This window comes from Dreissena polymorpha, chromosome 4, assembly GCF_020536995.1.
Source record: "Dreissena polymorpha isolate Duluth1 chromosome 4, UMN_Dpol_1.0, whole genome shotgun sequence".
NCBI lineage: Eukaryota > Metazoa > Mollusca > Bivalvia > Myida > Dreissenidae > Dreissena > Dreissena polymorpha.
Window position 1 is genome coordinate 8,900,693 of NC_068358.1, and position 24,231 is coordinate 8,924,923.

Consider the following 24,231-nt stretch of genomic DNA (forward strand, 5'->3'; position numbering starts at 1 on the left):
AATTCTTGTTATTTTTTTTTATATTCGGTTTAAGCGATAATGAAACATTTTTGTTGTTGTCTATCGTATCCCTGAAGTTATGGTTGAACAAATGTTCAATGTTCTATAAAATGCGAATATAAACAAGCGTAACCTTATATTATTACGTTGTTTTTCCCGAATCTATTAATAGCCTCAGGTTATGAATAACCTGTACTACGTCATAAAGACGCAGAAGATGGTGGACTATTTTAATCATTCATAAACAATCTCTGCCGCTACACGTAAAATACAAACATTGTTTATTGATTCTTTTCTATATAAGCTCCGTTAAAAAATTATTCCATTCCATACGATATTCACATATTTTTTCCATTCTTGAATGCATATAGTTGAAGAACTCAAACCTCTGGCATATTTTTTACAACTCTTTCTCGCGCGGATACGGCAGATGCGGCACATGAGGCGGGTAGTAGGCTTTCCGTAGATAACAGCGAACTGACTTGAAATTTTCGTCAACAACATATGCTGTTCGCTACGCGAACAACTAAAAACAAACATGTTTTGGTTTTTACTCTCTCGAAATTTGTTATTAATATGCAACATTTCGCGCATTTTAAGAATCAATGGTAGAAAGGCATGAATTGACAAAAAAGTGTTTATTTCGTATAAGATTGTAGAAATGTTACATTTGGTGCAATATTAAACAACTATTTCTATTCGATCACCATTTGTTTTATCGGGTATATACGATTTTTATATGTGCTGAATTGTTAAATATTGATACAAATATGTTATAATAACACACAATATGCAAGAAAAATGATACATTTAAGACGAATTTCATAAAATACAGCAAATACAAATTAGGGCCCTGAGCCGATTGTGACGAAGATAATTCGTAATTATTTTCCTACAATAACCGATGCATTCGTCTTTTTAGTAAGTGTTTGTGTGTCGTATGAATCGATATCGCTGCAGGAATTTCAAATGAACCGTTAAACTAAATTTAGATTCACATCGTACATGCATGATATACATGCTGGCGAATTCGGCTGTACAGCCTTTTTCGATTTCAGAATTAAATATCTGGCTTATTTAGCATTTTTCGACACATGTTCTTCTTAACTTTTATTTTAGTTCATATTGAAATATATGTATAATAAATTTTTACACATTTTATATTAATAAATAAATATTTGACAAGATCGTATATACCCGCTTTAATTAAATGATAAAACCTTATACTTGAATCAACAAATATCCTTAGTATGTTTCTATTGATTGATGTTCGTCTACTGGTTTATGTTCTTCTACTGATTAATTGTCACCCTACGTAACATGAGTGGTGGGCCCCTTGAATACGATGAAGATTGAAATAGTTCGAGCACGTGTTCCTCGGGCCACAGATGTGATTTCCCTGAGATATGGGTTCGGGTAACGACTGCTTGAAAAAACCTGTATAACAAGTAAGTTTCAAAAGTGTATATTACACATATGACACGTAACAACCAGCATTAATGTTTAAACAATAAATAGTTAGGTGCTAGGTTTGACAATAAAAAATATATATGTTCCAAATTATAAAGATAAAAAGTGATCAAAAACGTTTTTCTAATTTGAATATGTGTGGTGTTTTGTTTAGGTTAGTTGCAAAACATTGATCTCTTACATGTGAATAAAATAACAGTGTTTTTATTATACATTTGGGATAGCTAAGTGGGTAAGGTTTAAGTCACTACAGTATTATAATTTACACAAATTCGAGTCCTAGAAGTAAATTTGTTTTATCTTTATTAATCTTTACATCATATTTGCAGAATTAAAGGGGCCTTTTCAAAGATTTTGGCATATTTTGAAGTTTGTCATTAAATGCTTTATATTGATAAATGTAAACATTGGATCTTAAAAGCTCTAGTAAAAAATCAAGAATAAATTTAAAAAAAGGAATAAAAAGTAGCCGGTACCAGGCTCAAACCAGTGACCCCCGGAGACCTGGAGTTAGTCTGAAGTAAAAACGCATAAGCTCTCTCGGCTATTCCGCCGGGTATACACAGGGCAAGTATTTTATACCTTATATAAGCAATCTTCGTAGTTTCGTAAATTTAAACGACAACAACAGAACTCTCCAAATTATTCAAGGTTACATTACACTAAATCATTGTGAAAGTAGTGCCTATTTCTAAAGAGTTCCTTTTCTCTTCTTGAATATAAGCCATTTAACAATGTGAGACATGTCTTTTGTGGTTATTTGTAATATCCTGTATGTGTCTGGAGTACTTTGATGCCTTGGATTGGAAGCTAACTTAAAAGATGAACTTTTGAGGGTGTGTTTTCTATTGTGTGGGGCTTTTGTCGAAATTAGGATTCCGAAACGCGTTTTTCTACGGTGGGTTCATTCGACAGCGATTTACTTTCTTAGAAGTTGCGAGACGGTATGTTTTTGATTGCAATTATTGGAAGATGACAGATCCATCTTTAAAATGATACCAGGTTCGGAAAAATTGATACGTCGGAAAGGCAAGAAAAATGCTGTGAAAGTTGTCAGTTTTATAATGGGACCCTATGGGAATCGGAATTAGTGTAATATAACCTCAATCGTTTCGCGTTGCAACGCTTTATAATTTTTAGGTTTTCAAATCGTCAAAAGATACATATAATGGTTATATTGGACTACGGTAAATGTTGAGTAATACTGTTTCCTCACAAATATCATAACTAAAACGAAAATTTGCGAATCTGAAACAACTTTTTTAAATTTGTCAATTTACCAAACCGTGAAAAAGATCCCTTTAATGTTATTTAAACATTGTAGATTTTTTCTCATATCACTCAAGATGAGATTGTGCATGGCATACATGTTCTTCAAATAAACAAACATCTGCCAACGAAACCCTTTTATGTAAAATCCCAATGTCGGAAAAGTGATACAGTATGTCACTCGTTGATAAAGCATTTCAATGCATAAATCCAATAAAATTCCCTGTTGAAGCATATCAATTTAACTACCGCTGATAAGGCTTTTAAAGAGACCTTTTTACACATTTTGACATGTATTGGAGTGTGTCATTAAATGCTTTATATTGATAAATGTAAATATTGGATCTAAAAAGCTCCAGTAAAAAAAATCAAGAATAAAATAAAGAAAGAAAATAGTAACCCTCAACTGGGTTCGAACCACTGACCCCTGGAGTAAAAGTCTATCTTAGAACACTCGACCATCCGTGCCCTTTCAATGAATGATGTATTTTACACTTTATATAAGCAATCTTCGTAGTATCACAAAACATAACGACAACAACAGAACTCTCCCAATTATTCAATCGTTTCGCGTTGCAACGCTTTATAATTTCCTGGTTTTTAAATCGTCAAAACATGCATATTATGGATATTGTAACATGGTAAATGTTCAGTATTACTCTTTTCTCCCAAAACATCATAACTACAACAAAAATGCGAATCTGAAACATTTGTTTTATTTTTGTCAATTTACCAAATCGTGAAAAGGTCCCTTTTAAGACATGCGTTTATTCATGTGGGGTTTTCAGTGACCTGCACTGATAACAGTCAGAAGATACATAAAACATTCTTCCGAAGTTCAGAACCAACTTCCGTGTTTACCCTTTCAATCGAATTTTACCTCTTGTTTCACATTTGTGGTGATCTTTTTCTCCCTTTGTCATTCAAGTCAGACATTCGAAACCTATATTATATGCACATGGAACTTAGTTTTATTCTGAATTTATGTTAATGTAATTTACTTTGTCGGAATGTTATATCGATCTACTTAAATGTTCTAATATCATTTATGTTTCCTGAAAGAAATGGATTTAACGGATTTTCTGAAAGAACATTTGTTGTACGTTGTATTGGTTGGAGTCGGAATAATATTGGTTATCGCAATAATCACCACTGTATGTTGCTGTTATCTGAAACGAAAAAAACGCAGGTAAGTGACTACTTCAATATTTATATTACTTCTACTTTACGTAACACGTATTCTGTCACTAATTTCACAAAGTTTCCCTACTGTTATTGCCACTTTTCCTACGTAATCAAAATCAACAACAATTCAAACTACTACTACCACCGCTACCACCACCACCACTACTACTACAACTACTACTACTACAACAACGACTACTACTGCTACTACAACAACAACAACAACAACAACTTCTACTACTACTACTACTTCTTCTACTACCACTACTACTACTTCTACTGCAACTACTACTGCTGCTAATGCTACTACTACTACTACTTCTACTACTACAACTACAAAAACAACAACAACTACTACTACTACTACTACTACTACTACTACTACTACTACTACTACTACTACTACTACTACTACTACTACCACTACCACTACTACTACTACTACTACTACTACTACTACTACTATAGACAATCCCAGAATCGATAATATGGGCGCCGCCATATTGGCTATTACGTAACCCGCGATTGAAAACGGTACTGAAGAATTTGACAGATTACAACGTTATCATAGTGTACACCCGCTTTATTCCAATAAACAGTACATTATGACTTCGCACATTAGGATTGAAAACAAGTGAAACATGAAGCCAAGTGTCGATATGTATCACATCGTAAATCAATATAATTTAAATTAAAAATATACACGATAGATTCATAAAATATGTGTCTCCTCAACAATATTCAGTGACAACACGTAATGTTTAAGGCCGAGTTGGCACTTTTAAGCATACCTTTCAGCATAATGCCTTTGTATAAAATTTAATTATTTCTCTATGGAATAAAATTATTCAAGCATTATTATAAAGGTATAAAAATATCTAAAGTGTGAAGTGAACGTTGTGATTTAGCGTAAATAGTGCCGGAGATATTAACAAAGATCTATCAATATATAAAGATTGGAAACATCCATTCAGACCATATTTTTTGGATAGATCTTTGATATTAATTAGATAGATTTAAGATCGATGTAGACAATTAAATTGATATCTGCCTTTGTTTAAGCCTGTATTATTTCTTATTAAATGTCGTACTTTCTATACTTTCCGGAGATATTCATTAAGAAACGTTGTAAGATTAAAGACTTAGGACGACTTCTTTAATTGAATAATACATCTCCTTGTTTGTCTAAACAGTTACCATTTCGCTATTAATATTCCCCTTGTAAGTGTCATTTTAAAGGTAATATACAAATCTATAGCCGAAATGAAGTTTGTGATTCTAAAATTGTTTCGTAAATCTTTGTTATCGAAACTCTGTAAGATTTTCAGGTAGAGATTTAAAAAAAATTAAAATTATGTTTCTAGTTTAGTCTAAAACTAAAGTGGTTTTTAGCAATCTTTTATTTAAAAATCGCTCTCAAGCTAATACAAAAATAACTAGTCGGAAATGATTTTTTTTATTTAAATGAACAAGTATCGGAGTTATTCGCTTGCAAAACTGTGTAAGATGTCAGGATATGTCATACTTTTTTATTGAAAAGGACATATCAGCTTTTGTCTACAACTTTCTTATATTATTATTTAAATAACGTTTTACATGTTGCCTGAAATATTATTAAATTTTCTTAATAACATCTTAATTCACGATTGAAATGTTCAACATGAAAATTAATGAGCCTTAAATAAACTTAAATAGTTCCAATTGTGTTCTCTAGATTTCCTAAACGTATGTCTTTATTAAATGTTCGTAAAACGGTCTAAATTTACGCTTGAAAAAATAAAAACAGGCACAAAATAAGTGATTTTTTTTCTTTAATTACGGATTATAAATGACAGCAACATACATCTCTTGAAAAAAACATCAGCGATAAAGGCGCGAACGAATTCGCTCAATGGGAGGCGATGTTCCAAGAGTGGATTAAAAGCGTTTATGGGTTTGCCCGTGACACCACATGTCTGCACATGTGTTGATACCGAAATTTAGATAAGATATCACGCGTCACCTTTAAATAACATGTTAAATGACAATCAAGACCTTATTCATGCCAGGGACCTACACAAATAGGTCCTTGTCCATGCTGTGTGTTATTACTCTTAAACGAATGCAGATGAACCTTATTTCTACTAATTACGTTATTTATATTAATAAAAAAACACGAACTAATATGTGGTTGTCAGATCGATAACATCTTTAAACCCTCAAATATATTTGATAAACCCGTTTCGCTTCCTTGTTTTGCGTAGGGACCTATACACACATATATAGGTCCATGTTTATTTCTTCAGTACCGTTTTGGATGCGCGCGAGAGTATTCAGGGGCGGGTAATCCGGGAGATATCGATTTCTGGGATTGTCTATACTACTACTACTACTACTACTACTACTACTACTACTACTACTACTACTACTACTACTACTACTACTACTACTACTACTACTACTACTACTACTACTACTACTACTACTACTATTACTCCGTCTACTACTACTACTTGTACTTCCTAACAGAAGTAATAATTTTCCTTTCCGTTGATTTAACCAGGAATATAAGGAATATTAAGTTTTTGATAAATGTATCAGTGATGCTTTTTTATTGGATGCATACAGGAGGGCGGAACACGACGTGGATGTGGAAAACAGGGATCGAGTTACCAGTCTGGCCATAAATAATGTAGATAACCTCGCATGTACGTAATTTGAACAAAACACTTTATACTAATAACATGCCTACGGTAAATAAACATCACATTTTAATTCTTTCGCAGTGTATAAAAGTATTTTTATTAAGCCATTAAAAATATGCATTAATTCTTTGAATAATTTATAAGACTGACGTTCAAACGTTCATACCATTATTAATTTGTATCCGATTTAGATAATCAGATTAAACGTTAAAATTGGTTATTTCGGGATTAACAACACAAACAACCCAAAATTCATTCAATGACATTTTAAAAATTTGGAAATTCGTGTAAGAATGTGCATGAAACATGTCCAAAACGATCAATGTCCCAACAGCGCCAAACATAACATAATAACATGTCTTTATTCTGGCATAAAATAGCACAATGCCTACGTATAGCCAACAATACAATTATAGCGTGGAAAGTGATAGGAACATGAAATATTATAAACATTAATCTGAGAAAGATTAACAGAGATGTAAGTGCCGTGCAAACAGAATTTGCATAGTACATATTTTATTTATTTACAACAACAACATGTATTCGAAACTTCAAAACATTTTAACAGTATGTATTCTTCTGTGAAATAATATACGTATACAACATTTTATATTGGTCCAAAATAGACTTAAATATTCTTTGTAAGGTTAGAACTTAAATGGAGAAAATTTCAGATAAATTAAAGCAATATTTATGCAGACAAAATGTTGCAGTATAGATATAAAATGAGTTACAAATAGTTTAATACACATTGATTATAGCCGATTTTTTAGCGTTAAAGGCAATGTGATCTTAAGAAAAATATATAAGTTAGTTGCACATATCAATGACGGCTTTATTATAAATAAATACATACAATTCGATTAAAAACAAAAACTATATTATTTAAGTCTCTATTTATCTTTAACCGTTATATTAACAATATGTACTCAGTTCTATCTTAATACATAAAGTTAATATTACGGTTAAAGTTCATAAATGTATAAAGTTTAAGTTAAGCGCTTCTATATTAATTTTTTTATTACAGATTAGAAACTATATTAATTGTTTATTTAACTTTTCGGAACCTACCTTCAATACAGGAAAACAATAAACTATGTGTAAATATAATAATTATACGTAACGACATTTCGATTGCAAAGATAGATTGTAAACATTAGAACACGAACAGTTATCATATCCATGTTGTTAATACATGCAAATAAAGTATTAAAACCCTAATGCCTCTTGCTAAACATTGTTTTCATAATATATTTATACTAAATTATTCAATGGGGGGGGGGGGGGTAGGGTGGTAGGGTGAGTGAGAGGGGGGTATAATGTGGGGTGGGGTAATTTATTAGATGTTTAAAAAAAAATTGGGGGGTGGGGGTTGGGGGTGAAAGGGGGGTATAATGTGGGGTGTGGTAATTTATTAGATATGTCTTACTTCATCGCAATTAAGTTTACATGTGTGAATATAAATTGAATTACAATCTTGAAATAGATCAGATATATTTTCTTGTTTGTTTACATGGACTGTTTTCTGTGTGACGTTATGATTAATATAATATATAAATTGGAAAACATTATTAATTCATATTTTATTGAAAATTATTAATAATATAATACTTGAATTTTGGAAATTATTAATATATGTTCAATTATAAAGAAAATGAATTTATAACAAAATTATAGATTTGTGCTTGAAATATTTTGCAAAATAAGACGTACCTTTAAATTCATTGTACAAATATTTAGATCAATCATTTTAAAGGTCAGAGAGTGTCAAAACAGATCAAATATGTGATAGCGACCAGAATAATTGCAGTACTGAATTTTGAGGTGAACGGATCGAGAATGATCCAATCATTTAGGTGTCAGACTGTACTTATATATTTGAAAATATGAATTATATTAGATATTAAATCGGACTGGAATTCACATATGGCGATGTTGTTGAGTATTTCATTCCACGTTGATATACGGATAAATTGACATTAAAGGAAAGGGCCTGACTTGCCCTATTCGCAATGTAGCAAAATGCAGTTAATGCGTGTCACGTAATTATGGCAATACGCGCATGACGTGAAATTGAACGATTATGTGACATCTGTCTTTCATTCATATCACGACAGACAGTAAGCAAACTCACACTTTTCTCGTCTAAGTTGGTTTATCATAAGGCCATACACATTTACCAATTGTTCGACTTTGGCACTGAACATTGGTGCGAGCAGGCACAGAACACGAGTTTATTTAATTATCGATATGACCTAAGGCGTGGCAATACGCGCATAATAAGATTTTAAAAAAGACAGCGAATAAAAAGATACTTCGCGCCTCTTCCTTTCGAAGTAATTGTATTTAGTTTAATTTTCACTCTTTACTCATTTTCATACTCTATAAATAACAAGCAGTATCTTAAGGTTATTAATATGAAACAGCATATGTAGTTATATTTCATGGAGGTTAGACATAATACACAAAACCCGTTAGTCTGAGTCTAAAGCTTTTAGACTAAATTCCTTTGTATGTGTTTCTACCTTTTTCCGGACTATGAAATATATCAGCATGAAACTTATAGGTATATTGATCTGATTAATTGTAGGTATAATGCACAAGACGCGTTTGTCTGCGCTGCATAATTTAAGAGATAATGTTCTTTATTTATTGTTATGCTATATTGTTGCCCAGACTTTTTGCATGCCATGCGCACTTTGCGCAAAAATCATTTTAAGTTCACTTTAACGTTCTGTTTCAAGCACATCCGACTCGCTGAGTTCTAGTTGTTATTTATTTATTTTTTGCTTTCCGATGGTTTACAGAGAAATATCCGTGAATTAAAACTGTTATTTAAAAAATAACAATGGCAATATTCGATAATTTTCATTGTTTTACCAGAAATACGTTTAGATATCTTAGGTTCCCCCATTGTTACCCCAAAGGCGACTACTCTGCATAGAATGATTATAAAAATATACGATATGCTTCCTTCGAGCATACATGAAATACTACATCGATTCGCCCAATTAATTCCCGGGGAACTATATTGTCCGCAACGGCAAAACTAAACAACTATTTACGTGTATGCTTAAAATAAAAAGAAAAGTGGAGCATATCATGTTCTATTAACACTCGTGAATTAAAATCGATATTCCACCAAATCCAACGAATAATCTCTATTTATTTGATTTTACATAACATTATTTCGTTTCGCTTTAGTTATATCACGCAAGGGTATAATTTCTTTATATAACTCACAGGTTATAATGATGATGGTGAGATATCAAGCAACGGTTTTCCTGAAACGGTTAAAGTTCGTCAGGAATCCAAATTAGAGTATGAAATTACACAGGCAGTTTCTGATGATAACGCAAAGGACGATTCGCCAGCTGTAAGTAGAAGCATCCAGAAAGAAGCATCAGAAGTAAAGCTTGATAAAAATAGCCATGATTCAATATATCAAAGGAGTAACAATAATGCACAGTTGGACGATGAATCTGGAACGCGCAATAAAGAGTGCGATTTTGATATACAAACCAACGAAGAGATGGACCATGACTACGACACAGGTGATCCTGATTACGATGATGGTGAATCAACCGTGATTTACGATGATGCTGACATGTTGTCAGATGATGATACCGGAACAATTAAACCACCTGCAGTGTCGGAGAACGATTACGATTACGGCTATCATGATAAACGTCCGTCAAAGACCGTGTCTGCCTATAATACATTTGAAGACATAAGGAAAATGAGGAAATTTTCGGAAGCAGATGATAACTTGGATGCCAAAGAGGAGGATTACGATCACTTAGAGATGTCTGTCAGAAATGAGCGTATGCACACATCAGACCGAGAGGCGTACTCCACAATGAAATATATCCGCACGATGTGTGAAAGTGACCATCTACAAGGAGGAACATCATATGTCGACGCAGATGAAACATACAACACCCTGGAATCAGAGCAAACCAATATCGATCGATTGTCCCACCCCGATTATAACCGAGTAACAATTGGTGACAAAATAAATATAGAGACTAATAATTATTTTTCGCAAAGTAAACATACACGTATGAAACGGGTAAATGAATGTAATGGTAAACATCAAAGCATTAACCACAAATTTAGTACTATTCCAGTTGAACGAATCGATCAAAGTGCTGAACAGGCAATCGAGTCAGATGACGATTATCCGTTCTGTGAAATACAGGAGCATGCACAAAAAGAGGAAACCGACAATTTACAAGAACATCGGACTGGTGACAAAAACGATGATACGAATGCAAACGTTACCAACGATATTCAAAATAATCGATCGGCTTTTTATGAGATAACGGTTGACAAAGACACAATTTACGAAGAGGTCAGTGAAAGTAGTGCAGAGGTCAGTGAAAGTAGTGACACAGAGTGTAACAAGAAATGGACTGTAGTCACAACACAACCTACTTTTGAACCTGTGAATAAAGAAAACTCTCTAACGAAACACAATTTTGCAATGGTTCACACCGATGTGAAAACGCAAAATCCTGAAACAGGAAAAAGCGTTCAGAAGAACGGTCAAACAGGAAGATTAATGACAAAAGATAGAAAGTTACACGATTACGAGGAATTTGAGATATCATATAAATGATGTTGTTCTAGTTACTTAAACGGCATTTTATGTTCGTTATAAAATAGTGATACACAGTAGGACTTATATGGAAAATGTGTATGTTTTGCTGATTTACTTACATATTAAGGCTCGATTGTTCAAACGGCTTTAAATTACATGGCGACGATCGGGGTCAAACGTTTACATATAATAAAACTTGTTTTACATTACGTTTTTTATATTCATCGTGACATTTGTAGAATGCATTTTGTTAACGCATCCACAGTTTCTTTATTTCCCGTGATAAGTATGTTTGCCCTATGGACAGACATGAATAAAACAGACAAAGGCAAGACATTTGCACGATTTCGAGGGAAGTTGTTTTCATTAGACTTATAAACGGGCATTTAAACTAATCTTTACGGACACAGTAGTATTAATTTAATATGTGCCGAATTTTCCCATATCGTCGTGTGTTTGTAAAATATACAGGATGGGTTCGATTTTTAATTTATAGAAAATGGGTTACTTTGCAATATAAATAATTAACTTCATGTTTCTTTATGTACATGTTCATACAGGATCGTTTGAAACAACATTAATTTATACAATTGTGATGACGATATGATAATTGTGAAATTGTTTTTTATCTTTATTATGCTATGCCCGTAATAAAACTTTTGTTGAGTCGAGTCGTCAATGAGACTTCTTGCACTGCTTCTTTGGTAAACAGTGATACTAATTGCGAAAAAAAAACATTTGTATTTCATCTTGGCATATTTATTGTTCAATGTGTTAACGGATTTAAGCATGCGGACCAATTTCGAGTACACAGTCAGAATCAAAGTACTGACAGTACTGGTGTGACGACGCTTTTGAAAAGGATGGATATAAAAGCATCAATTTAAGTTTATCTACATCAACACAATTGTGTATGTGGATACGAAAATTTTGGGTAAGAATAAAATGTGTATGAAAATTTTGGGTACAAAAAATATGCCCAAAAAATTGGGTACGAACAAAAATTTGGTTACGAAAAAACAAATTGGGTACGAAAAAAAAGTGTAGGAAAATAAATTTGGGTAGGAAAATAAATTTGGGTACAAAAAACATTTGGGGGTACGGGGAAGTAGTACCCGTGGGGCGAATCTGGGAGGCGGGTTACATTCTTGATCAAATATAACAAGAAATATCTTTAAAAAAAATATTCGACGTGTTTTTTCTGTACCCCTTATCTTAAAAAACGTTCTGTTACAGTAAAACGTATGTTGGTAAAAACATTACGTTTCAGCAGATATATTCAAAACTAGACATGCTCTTTAATTACACCATGCTCTTTAATGTCACAAGTATGTCATACCAAACTGTATATTTCGTTGTTTCCTTTCTTAAGTTAATGATAATTGTGTACGGATGTGATTTCGCATGCCCATGTGTATGAACATGTTTTTCTCTTTTGATTATTGTTTTTTTCTCTAATTCCATAAGCTTGGGCATGTTTGTTCGTTAAGTACGACAATACTTTTATGAGGATGCCCGAAAGTCGTAAGAGCACTTGAATACGTGAGTTCGCCCATGAACACATGGTAAGATTAACTAAATCTCCGCGATATGACCTTATATGTGTTTAAAACAGCAAACAATATCCAACAAACAAATGAATTATCAAACATATTATGTGCAATGATGTGGCTCTGTAATTTCTGTTTGAAAAGTTTATTAAATATGCAAAATGAGAAAGCACGCATAAAAGCGAGTTTCATAGATATCGTATAATATATACCATATTCGCTATAACGTTTTCAAATGGCAGGTTCGAAATAATTCGTTTTCTTTACACTCATGATCGCGTTAAACGTTATTTATACACGTTTTAATTTGCAATTTATTTACAAAATCACGACAAATGTCAAATACAATACAGAAAATGCATAGTTGTTTCATTGATCAATAACCATATAATAGATTGAATATAACTGATTTAAAATTAATGTTTTCAAACTATTATTAAATCTTTTCCCCAGAATATGCTGTCCTATTTATAGCTGAGCTTCCTTTACCTTTATCAATGATAATCAGCGAGGTATGCAGATTAGAAAAATCGAGCTATCTCAATCGGACTGGCTCGGTCTTTTACATAGGTCGCCATTGTGAAGAATTGTTTCATGGTATGATAACTTAGACGAGCTGCTTCGCAGCATCGTCAAAAAATATATATATAAGGCTTTCACATTAAGAAATCCAAAAACAAGTATTTTTCTAAGCAGGTATTGCTCACCAGATTTTACTACAAACATGATTGGTGACATTTTAGCCACTGGCGGCCATACTTTTTAAACGATTGGAAACATTTGCGAACTCAGCCGCAATATGCAGAAGACAGCAATTCATAGCCACGCATGAAGTTGGGTTTACAGTTAATCGATTGGATTCTTTTTTCTGAATCTATTACGATTTCGTCGATCGCGTGACTTGCCCTTTAAAATGTTTTGTCAGAAGATTTGTGAAATCTTTGTTTTTAATATACAATTATAGACAAACAATTAACCGTGTGATGGAAGAAAAATGGAAGAGGCATGTCGTACGGCATTCAATGAAAGAAAACCTCGTCACTCTTTTAACGTTCTATGCTTTTAACCATTGATCGATATATTCAAAAATACTACTTGATGAAAACCTGTATCCTCTGGTAGTATTTAGACAAACATATAGGTTAAGAGGTGACTATAAATCAAACCCACATTATTTGCGTGTATGATTTTTTTTTTTACAGTTTTCGCGTGGCTTCAACTGAACAAAATGGCGTCCACTTTCAGCGTAATTCAATGATAACAAATAAAATTTAGTCAGAAATCCACGAATTAATCGAAATTACTGATATGTAAGCGTAGTATATAATTGGAATAATTAAAAAATATCGAATTCAACTGAGACTGTAGTGAATATTAGATTGATGATAATATTTTAGTTTTAACAGAAGTCATCCAACAACAATCATGACACACATAAGGAAACTTGCATCGACTGCTAACCATTCTGTTCAAAACACAGGATTTACGAAATCGAATGATTAGTCGGAGCGATTTATTGTATAATATTTTTACAGAAGTTTCAATTATGCTGAATAAATACAGAATCCGAAATACGTTTTGGATTTGTTCGATGCTTAAAAAAATAAGTTACTGTCAAATAACCCCCCTCGTTCACTATTGTCGTCACTAAAGTGCATAGTCTAGCTAATATAAAGAAGTGGCACTCCAGTTGCTCCAGCAGCATTGTATTCCTAGTATACACACGTTCGTGATCCTTTATTTATTGCACGTGACCAATTGCCAACACAGTACGGCACAACACGAAACAATATAAACACGTAGTAGAAAAAAGCTGGGGTCGTGCCTCCTTGGAACGGTCTATGCTAAGCGGTCACGTGATGAAGGTGTGCGCGGTATCAGGTTTTAAGCGGGAGAGAAAAATAATAAATGTTAGAAAATTAACAATGTTATAGTAATCATTTTGAGTGGAAATTGATTGGATTATATTTGCAACTGTGATTTATATAGGAATATGTTGATAGACAATGCCAAAATTGAAAAGCAATAGAAGAAACCAAAGAAACAGTAGTGACTATAACGATGATGATGATCCTCAGACTTCAATATAGGCAACGTGTCAGTGAGCACTTATATTAAATAAGGCGAAGTCAGTGATGTTTGGTGAAAAATCTTTTGAAAATAGTGTGTTTATAAGCTCTAGCGACGGTGAAAGTATCAGCGGTATTCCTATCAGTAAAACCGGAAGTCGATTATAAAATAACGTTGCAGATAGCAGCGCTGAGCCCACTTTTAAAGATGTGATGGTTCTACTGAAGTACGTCTCGTCTCGTCTACAGCGTCTATAGACGAAGATGAGTGTTATGGATTCCATCGAGAAGCGGATGGAGAGCTTCGGGAAGGATATAAAGCAGTTGTGGGTGGTTCTTGAGGAGAGGGCCAAAAGGTGTAGGAGCGGGTATCACGTCTAGATGGGGCAGATATCAAGACGGAGATGTGTTCAAGCTTTTACAGGAAGTAGCTACCTCAATTGGATTCAAACGCGTCCACCGGTCTCCGGGATCGCCGTCACATGGCAAGATAAGAAACATTGTTGCGAAGTTTTCTTTCTTTAAGACAGGGAAATGGTTTAGAAAAATGTGGAAAGAGCCTGATGGCACGGCGTACCGGGTGTTTGAACAATTTCCTTCGGAAGTCATGATGAAAAGGCGTAAATTAGTGCCGAAAATGAAGGAGGCGAGGCGGCTGGGTTAGCGGGCTTACCTGGCCCACGACACGCTTTATAATGATGGCGCCCCGGTGCGCGCGTAGGAGCATGGCAGTAGTGAAATATCTATCCTGTAGTGGAACATCAACGCAGTAACTGATATAAAGAAGTCATCTTCCAATTTTATAAATATTTTAAGTTCTCATAATGTATGATTTTCGTACGAATCTTGGGCAAATAATTTCAGTGATGTCAATTTAAATGGATATGTGTCTTAACTTCTTCATACATTTTCAACACAAACAAGCGCGTTGAAATGGTGGTGGTATTGTAATATATATAAATGAAGATTTAGTTAATGGTTTTAAAATTGTAAAAACCCATTTTGATACAATTATCTGGTTGAAACTTGACCACGTATATTTTTTAATATATCAGATTTTTATATATGCGCAGCATACATATGGGGACATGAGTCTACAGTTTATAACACTTCTAATGTAGAATTGTTTGAAATTTTAGAAAACGATAACTTATGTTTCTGAATTTGGTAAAACTTTTTATTCCAATAACGGTACCTCTGTCATTGATTATTTGTTGGAAAACGAATACAGCTTTTCTAGTTTATCTGATTTAACCGTTCATGATTTTAATGAATTTAGTGATCACGGCCATTTACATTTTCCCTTATTAAGTAACAATGTATCATCTGTCTTACACTGATGTCAAGTACAAATGGGACGATGCGTTACGAGGTCATCTTCGCTCAGGTATTATTTCTATGTTACCTGTATTCAATACTATTGTACAACATGTAGATTACTCAAGTAGAACGTCAGTTATAATGATGTTTTGAATAGATTTATTGAAACCATTCTCAGTGTTGCGAACCCTAACCGAAAAAAGAAAGCCTGTTGTTACAGGCAAAAAAAATGGAGATTGGACATTTAAGAAGACACAAACAAAGGGACTTTTGGCGATTTTTCAAACAAAAAATAGCGTCATACAATTTTTTACACGGTTTGTTGAAAACCTTAGTAGTAAAATTTCTGGCTTTCGTAATACTGAAGCAGAGTATTTCTGTTTAAAGCATGATAGACAATTCTGCTATTCCTGAACTTGACGTACCTATATACCTGTTGAAGAATTTAAGTTTGTCATAAAACATCTTACACGAAATAAATCATCGGGTAGCGATTGTATATAAGGTGCAGTTAATGATGCCAATAACTATAGAAGGATTGCCTTAGTAAGCTGCTTTTTAAAATTATTGACCACTATTTTAAATAAACGCATTGAAACATTTTGCTATGCAAACACTATTATTTCGGATGCGCAGTTCGGATTTAGAGAAGGTTATTCAACTGTTGATGCTATTTTACACTGATTTCAATCGTTCAAAATTATTTAAATGATAATAAACGTTTGTATGTTATATACGTAGATATGTCAAAATGTTTTAATAATATTTACTACAATGCATTATGGTTGAAAATGTTAAAGTCTGGTATTCAAGAAAAATTGCTTAGAATAGTTAAGGATATATATGCAAATGTCAAGTCTTGTGTTAAATCATGTTCATCTTATTCAGATTATTTTAGTTATGCTGTTGGGCTGAGGCAAGGGGTGGTAATGTCGCCGATTTTGTTTTCTTTATCTTTGTTTAAATAATATTTTTTTCATATGTTTTATGTCAGTAAGCTTTGCAGGTTTTAGCACCGCTCCAATCAACTTAAACAGTAATACTAAAATTGGACTATTTTTAGTAACGAATAATTTTGATAGAACAATTGTTGATAGACTATGACTTTGGTATTGGATATGATTGCATTACGCTATTAGAGTTGTGTTCTGAGAAAACTAGACATAATGCATGTGCGTGAAGTGTCGTCCCAGATTAGCCTGTGCAGTCTGCACAGGCTAATTAAGGACAACACTTTCCGCTTTTATGTCATTTTTGGTCTAAATGAAGACTCGTCTAAGCAAAAATCCAACTTAGACGGAAAGTGTCATCCCTGATTAGCCTGTGCGGACTGCAAGCCTAATCTGGGACGACACTTTACGCACATGCATTATGCCCAGTTTTCTCAGAACACGACTCATTAAATGGCCTTTTTCGGACCGATATTGTTAGGTTGTTCCTAAACTTACAACATTGCGTGAAGGACATGAGTACATATTGTCAATCATTTACGCACGATTTTACACGATTAACACGATTTGAAAAGGGTGTGATTCTAGCTGCGTTTATGGCGTCCACGTGTCCAATCGGGTGACATCTACACGGCCCCGGTCTCTGACTGCGAGCATTGCTCGTGTACCAAAGGGGCTATGGAATGCTGTGGGTAAGATATAGTTATATGACATTGTTAATGACACGCTGTGTATAAGATCTCGTGACGGGGAGGGGAGTATATGTGGCGGATAAGTATGGCGTACCATTTGAGTCGAAAGTCAACAAGACCTACCAGGTAAAAAGAGAAATGTACTTCGACATACACAATTGTACTACGAGGTACAGTTTTTACCGACCATTGAGTGTTAGCCAATCGGAAGACGCCTTACATCTGTTGCTTTTAGAGATATTTGACCTTGAACATTATTATTATTATTATTATGTATACCAAATTATGCGAATATCGACCGCTACCTCATATGTATTGTGCGTATTTATTGAACATTATTATATTAAATATTTCGAAACAGTTATGTCAACAAAGTCTGTAAAACGTATCCGTAAAGTATCGAAATTTATATATTTTGCAATGTTAAAACGAAAAGAAATCATTGATTCGTCTGTTGCTTCTTAGTTGTCTAAATTCCTTCACATAATAAGTATTGTGTTTTTTTGTGCTACATTTTCCTGTTTCTTTTGTGTGTTTTTGTGTGCGTGTGTTTTTTTTAATAAATATTATCTATGGAGATTATTTGTATGCTATGATTTAGCCAATCTTCATCTCACTGTGTATATGTATTTATCATATGATTTATTTTGCCAAAAGCATGTAATGCTGATTATGCGAATAAATAAACCGTATTATTATTATGATTATTAAGACCAAATTATGCGACTATCGACCGCTAACTCATAGATATAGTGCGTATTTATTGACCTGGCGTGGCGGAATTAACCTTTGACTTTTGCAAATAATGGTTATCACAAATGACGACAAAACCATGGAGGTTATTTTACATTTGTAACCCCGTAATCGTTTGGTAACTGTTCGGTTACCATTGGGAATTTGCTACACAGTAATGCGCTGAACCGTGATACTCCGCCCCGCATAAATACTCACAATGTGCTTGATAATTTTAATTTAAAAAAAGGTAACCTTGAATCTTCTTCAAATTGGTATATATAATCTATTTCAATGCATTAAATACTCGATACTTCTTTTTTTCAATTTGATATTTTTTATTCATTGTGTCCTCCATTAAAAAAGAGATTTTAAACATTTATTATGAATAAATCTTAAGTTAAAGCGGCTCAAGACACGAGTGGTTTGATTGGCTGTTCAGAAAATTTGTACGTCGAAGTACAAACATGTACGTCGAAGAACAAATTGTACTTCGATGTACAAATATATACTTCGAAGTGCATTTCATATTTGTCATTCTAAGTACAATTTTTGTACTTTGACGTAAATATTGTAGGTCAAAGTACATTCCTCTTTTTACCTTGTAGGTCTTGTTGACTTTTGACCCAAATGGTACGCCATATTTTTTGTACCTCAACGTACAAAATGGTACTTCGACGTACAGTTTTTACCGACCCTTGAGTGTTAGCCAATCAGAAAACGCATTTCATCTGTTGCGTTTAGAGATATTTGACATTGAACATTATTATTATTAGTATTATTATTTATACCAAATTATGCGACTAGCGACCGCTAACTCATATATATTGTGCGTATTTATTGAACATTATTATTTTTTATACCAACTTATGCAACTATCGACCGCTAACTCATATATATTTTGCGTATTTATTGACCGGGCGTGGCGGCATTAACCTCTGACTTATGAAAATAATGGTTATCACAAAGTTTGACCAAACCAGGGAGGTTATTATAAATTTTTAGTTGTTCGCTTGCGGACAACTAATGTAAGTGCAACGCATTGAAAGTCTGTCTGCTCTTAACTACGCTAGGAACGATAACCGCCGCTTTGCTCAGCACATGTCATTCATAATCTGAGGCTATTAATAGATGCTTATAAACAAGTATAGTGGGATGTTGTGTAACCTCGTTCAAAGTGCATGCTGCTACAGCGGGGTTAAAATGCCTTTGAAACATTCTTTTGTTCTCAACAGATAGCGGCGATCTTTTGTATTCACGAGTGCCAACAACGCAATAGTAGAAGGTTAAATTTGTTATCATTCACAGTTCTCAATTATTAAAACGTTATACATGAGTTCACCAATTTCTACGGATATACTATAGACAACAACACAAATTCTATATAATCGCTAGACTTTGAAATATAGTTTGCAATTTACGTTTCTAAAAAAATAATTGAAAACAAAGGTTTAACTATTGTGTTCGTAAACTTATTAGTCGCATATTCACCGCATAAAATGTGTGTTATTATTGTCAAACCACAGATTAGTGTAAGTAGATAAAAAAGATACTTCGGGAGTACCACAAATTAGTATAAGAAGATAAAAATTACACTTCGGGAGTGCACATCATACATGTCCTCGCATGCCTTATTATGAGTGTATTTCTTCACCATCGAAATCTATCGTATTTAAATATTTGATTTACACGCAGTTTTCTTTTGACGCATTTGAATCATACTTTCATAGCCGCGTCATGCGAAAATGGAAATCGTTCCTTAACGCCTGGATAGGCTGCCCTTATTTACAAGTTTGCTATTTTGAATTCAATTTTGTATCGAAAAGCATTGTGCTAAAATGTGCCATTTACCATTCGCAATGAGATTTTTAATGACCCACGTCATGCGAAAATGGATCTTATTCCATATGCGCCCATCATATGTATAGCCCACTCAGCCTGCGCATCTCTCAGTCTGGTCAGGAGATACATAATGAGACCATAACACAATGTGATTTTATAGCACACAGCATCGACTCTGATTAGACTGCGCAAATGGACAGGTTGGGCTTATGATACGCCGGCCGAAACGGTTAAGATACATATATATGAAAAAACCTAACGCGACTGGTTTGTCAAGCAAACAGATGCTTATGAAAACGCTCAAAAAGCTATATTACACATGTTTAAGATAAAGATATTTATAATAATTATTTAAAACATGAAGAAAAGCATTTTCATATAAGACATATTGCGTAGCATTCATTTCGATCATCTTGAAAACCCAAAGTGTTTAATAAATGTCATTATATTACATAAATGAATTTTCATCCGAAGCGCAGTACTTCATACAGGTCTTCTCACTATGGCCATAAACACATTTGTGATATTACACTGATGTAAATATGGGGTGGTATTTCACTGACGTAAATATGGGGTGGTATGTCACTGATGTATTTCTGGGATGGTATTTCACTTCATGATGTCAATATAGGGTGTTATTTCACTGATGTAAATATGGGGTGGTATTTCACTGATGTCAATATGAGGTGGTATATCACTGATGTCAATCTGTGGTGGTATTTCACTTATGTAAATTTGGGGTGGTATTTCACTGATGTCAATACTTGAGAAGGATGAATTGTAGATTGTTCTCAAGTTGTTCAATACATAAATACATTAATACAAATTAATACAGCTCTATTAATTTGTTCAACTATTTTTTGCTTATCCCATGTGCTAAAATCTTTTGTTGCAAAATGAACAATTTTAAAATGTTAATGTTGTCTAAGAATTAAGAACTTTTTTTTAAATTATCACTTCCTACTATATACGTTTTTATTACTTGTTGTATTTGTTATTTGGTAATGTTGTTCAATATAAACTAGTATTTAGACTCCTTTAATAACTGCAAATGTATGGACATTTTACATGTATTTTCTGCCAGTTATTAAAACATCGCACTATGAACTTTATCTTAACGAACATTTGGCCATGGAAATAAGATTTGAATAAACTATATCTCCTATATTAGATCTGACCTTACAGTGGTTTATAGGGGAATAAATTTCACCCCGATCACATGCTTAAAAGGTATTTACTTTTTCCCATATAAACTTTATTTTTTACATTAACTTGACTGCATTTGGACCAAAATTTATTCAATAAACTCATAATTGTCAACAGTGTAAGCTATATTTATGCCGCCTGGTATGGTAGCACATAGCAGTCGGACTGTCCGTTCATTCGTCTGTCCGTCCATGATTCTATTTTCCGTTCCTTTTCCTTAATAAAGATTAGATATTTGGTGTGTGAGACTACCTACTTGACTTACAGATGAAGTGTGCCTTTTATTCCAGTCCATTGATATTTGGCAAAAATATGGGCATTGGGCGTACATATGTTCAATATAATAATTGTTTTCCTAATGTTTTTTTGCAAAACGCTTTCAGATATTTAGCTGATTTTGTTATATGAGTCTACTTACATGAATTACAGATGAAGTGTGAAATTCGTTTTGTTCCATTGAGTTTTGGCAAATTTATGGGCCTTGGACTTATAATTTTTCACCATAATAACTATTTTTCAGATCTTTACATGACTTTCAAGTGTGTGAGTTTACCTAAATGACTTTCATATCAAGTGAAAGTTTCCTTCAGGTCCACTGATATTTGGCAACATTACAGGCCATGGACTTTTTCCTTGAATAACAGTTTTCCAGACGTTACTCCTAAACGCTTAAAGAAATTGACCTGATTTTGGTGTGTGAGTCTACCTACATGACTAACATATCAAGTTTGACTTTTATTCTGGGCCATTGATTTTGGACGAATTAACGACCCTTGGACTAAGGAATTTTCTTTAAAATAACACTCTGGATTTATTTTCAAAACTTTCAGATACTGTCTTAGGCCCATAGTTTTGTCAAATATCAATGAACTGCGTCATGATGTTTTCATTTAAGATATCGCTGCTGTGTTGCTTTAAAAGTGAAGAAGGGGCATTATGTTTCACAAACACAGCTCTTGTTATAAACTAAGTATTTGCTCACTATATGTAAGCATTTGTTACAAAGAATTGCATTTATGTTTTATTTGTAAAGTAGACAATAAGCGTAAAATATATTCATTCTAAAAAATAGCGTTATGCTTTCTTCATAACATTCCACATCTGAAGGGCTCCGCTACCTTCCCACAAAAAGAAAACAAAATCGAATAAAAAACAACAGGTGATGACATTTTTAATTGTCAAATGCCCCTGTATGGTAAATTAAGTGTATATTTTATTACAACGTAAGAATGTTATTGTTCTTATCTAAAAACTGCGATTCCCCTTCAATTTTCATAAAATTTCCCATCGAAAGGGACTTGCCACCTCCCCCAAAGTGGAAAAAAACGCTGTCTAAAATACAAACATTCCCATCAATATAAAGATGATTTTAAAACATTGTATAGATTGTAAACCAAATGTTGGCAGGAGTGAGACAGAGATGTCAATGGAATAATTTAAGAAGAGAAATAAACAGGTTGTAAAGAAATACATTAAATACCAGCTGAAAATTGCCAAGTACTGTTTCTTCCAAGGGCCTGAAGTGAGTCGCACTTCTTGTGACATTTGTCTCCCTTGACAAAGGCTCTACTTAGTGGTAGTTGAACAAGTCTGTCGAACTTTGTAAAAAGGTTCAAGAATGAATAATTACTGTTGATATTTTGAATGCCTGGTCTATTATTTGAGAAATTTTAAAAATTGCAATAGAAAACTTATAGACATTACTACAATGAAGTCGTTTGTGCAATGTGCAAGTGTTATATCCATTAAACACATAATAGTTGAAATGAAACAAGAAGTTTTTCAAATATTCTAAAGTGTACCATGGTATTTTAAGGCACACTGTTCTACAATCAATGTGTACGCTGAATGACTGATAAGCAATGCAGTTGTATTCATATTGTAATAGCAGTTGCATTTTCGATAGTTCAGGAATGTGGCCAACACTTTTACACTACATTTTTTAATTGTTTATGTTTTTTCTTTAATTAGAAATAAAAAAGAAGATGAAAGGGTTTTTTGCCTCCATTAATGCGGGGGGGGGGGGGGGGGGCATATAGCAGTCAAACCGTCTGTTATTCCATCCGTCTGGCATTCTATTGCGGGATATATTTTTTTTTAAGAAAATAAGATTGAGTTTTGTAGATTCCATCATTCAATTATTTTGCATGACATCAATTCAAACGCTATACAAGAGATATGAGCATTTATTTCAACGAGATGAGCTGTTGAGTGACCTTATCTTATTACACTCTAGACGAAATTTTAAATTTTTGAATTACTACAAGGCAAACACACGTTTAAATAATATAGCTTGAACTATATGAAGAATATTTGAGAAAGAAATACAAATTCAAAGTCATCGTAATTAATAATAATGTATAAGCAAATATAGGCACGTACATATTCCTGTTTTCAAACTAAAAATATATTTAACAAGTATAAAATACCCAAGATTGATTAACCAAGACCTATATATAATAAAAAGTGGTGTGCCAAATCGCAGCTTTCCCAAAGATGACACAGCATTGACATGAAGTATATGTCGGATTAATTTTCCATTTTACATCGATCAAACAGTGAATGTGGTTGTTGTTGTTTTTTTTATATGCAGTTTACATTGCTTTCTTATTGAGTGTCATTTTTGCTAATGGCATTTTCTTGTCATTAATATTTTGTT

General features: G+C 33.3%; 1 protein-coding gene across 1 annotated transcript; it reads left to right on the plus strand.

Moving 5' to 3' along the window:
• The first annotated feature begins 3,613 nt into the window (after positions 1 to 3,613).
• On the plus strand, positions 3,614 to 11,890 carry LOC127877571 (uncharacterized). The gene is made up of 3 exons (XM_052423547.1): positions 3,614 to 3,928; positions 6,532 to 6,611; positions 9,854 to 11,890. Exons 1-3 carry the CDS (start codon positions 3,804 to 3,806, stop codon positions 11,227 to 11,229), a joined length of 1,581 nt encoding a protein of 526 aa, XP_052279507.1. The 5' UTR covers positions 3,614 to 3,803; the 3' UTR covers positions 11,230 to 11,890.
• The last annotated feature ends 12,341 nt before the right edge of the window (positions 11,891 to 24,231 follow it).

Excerpts from the sequence above, each read along its gene's own strand:
- LOC127877571 (XM_052423547.1), top strand. The coding sequence starts at position 3,804 with ATGGATTTAACGGATTTTCTGAAAGAACATTTGTTGTACGTTGTATTG. Across the intron at positions 3,929-6,531 it reads CTGAAACGAAAAAAACGCAG|GAGGGCGGAACACGACGTGG; the intron begins GTAAGTGACTAC and ends GGATGCATACAG. Across the intron at positions 6,612-9,853 it reads TAATGTAGATAACCTCGCAT|GTTATAATGATGATGGTGAG; the intron begins GTACGTAATTTG and ends TATAACTCACAG.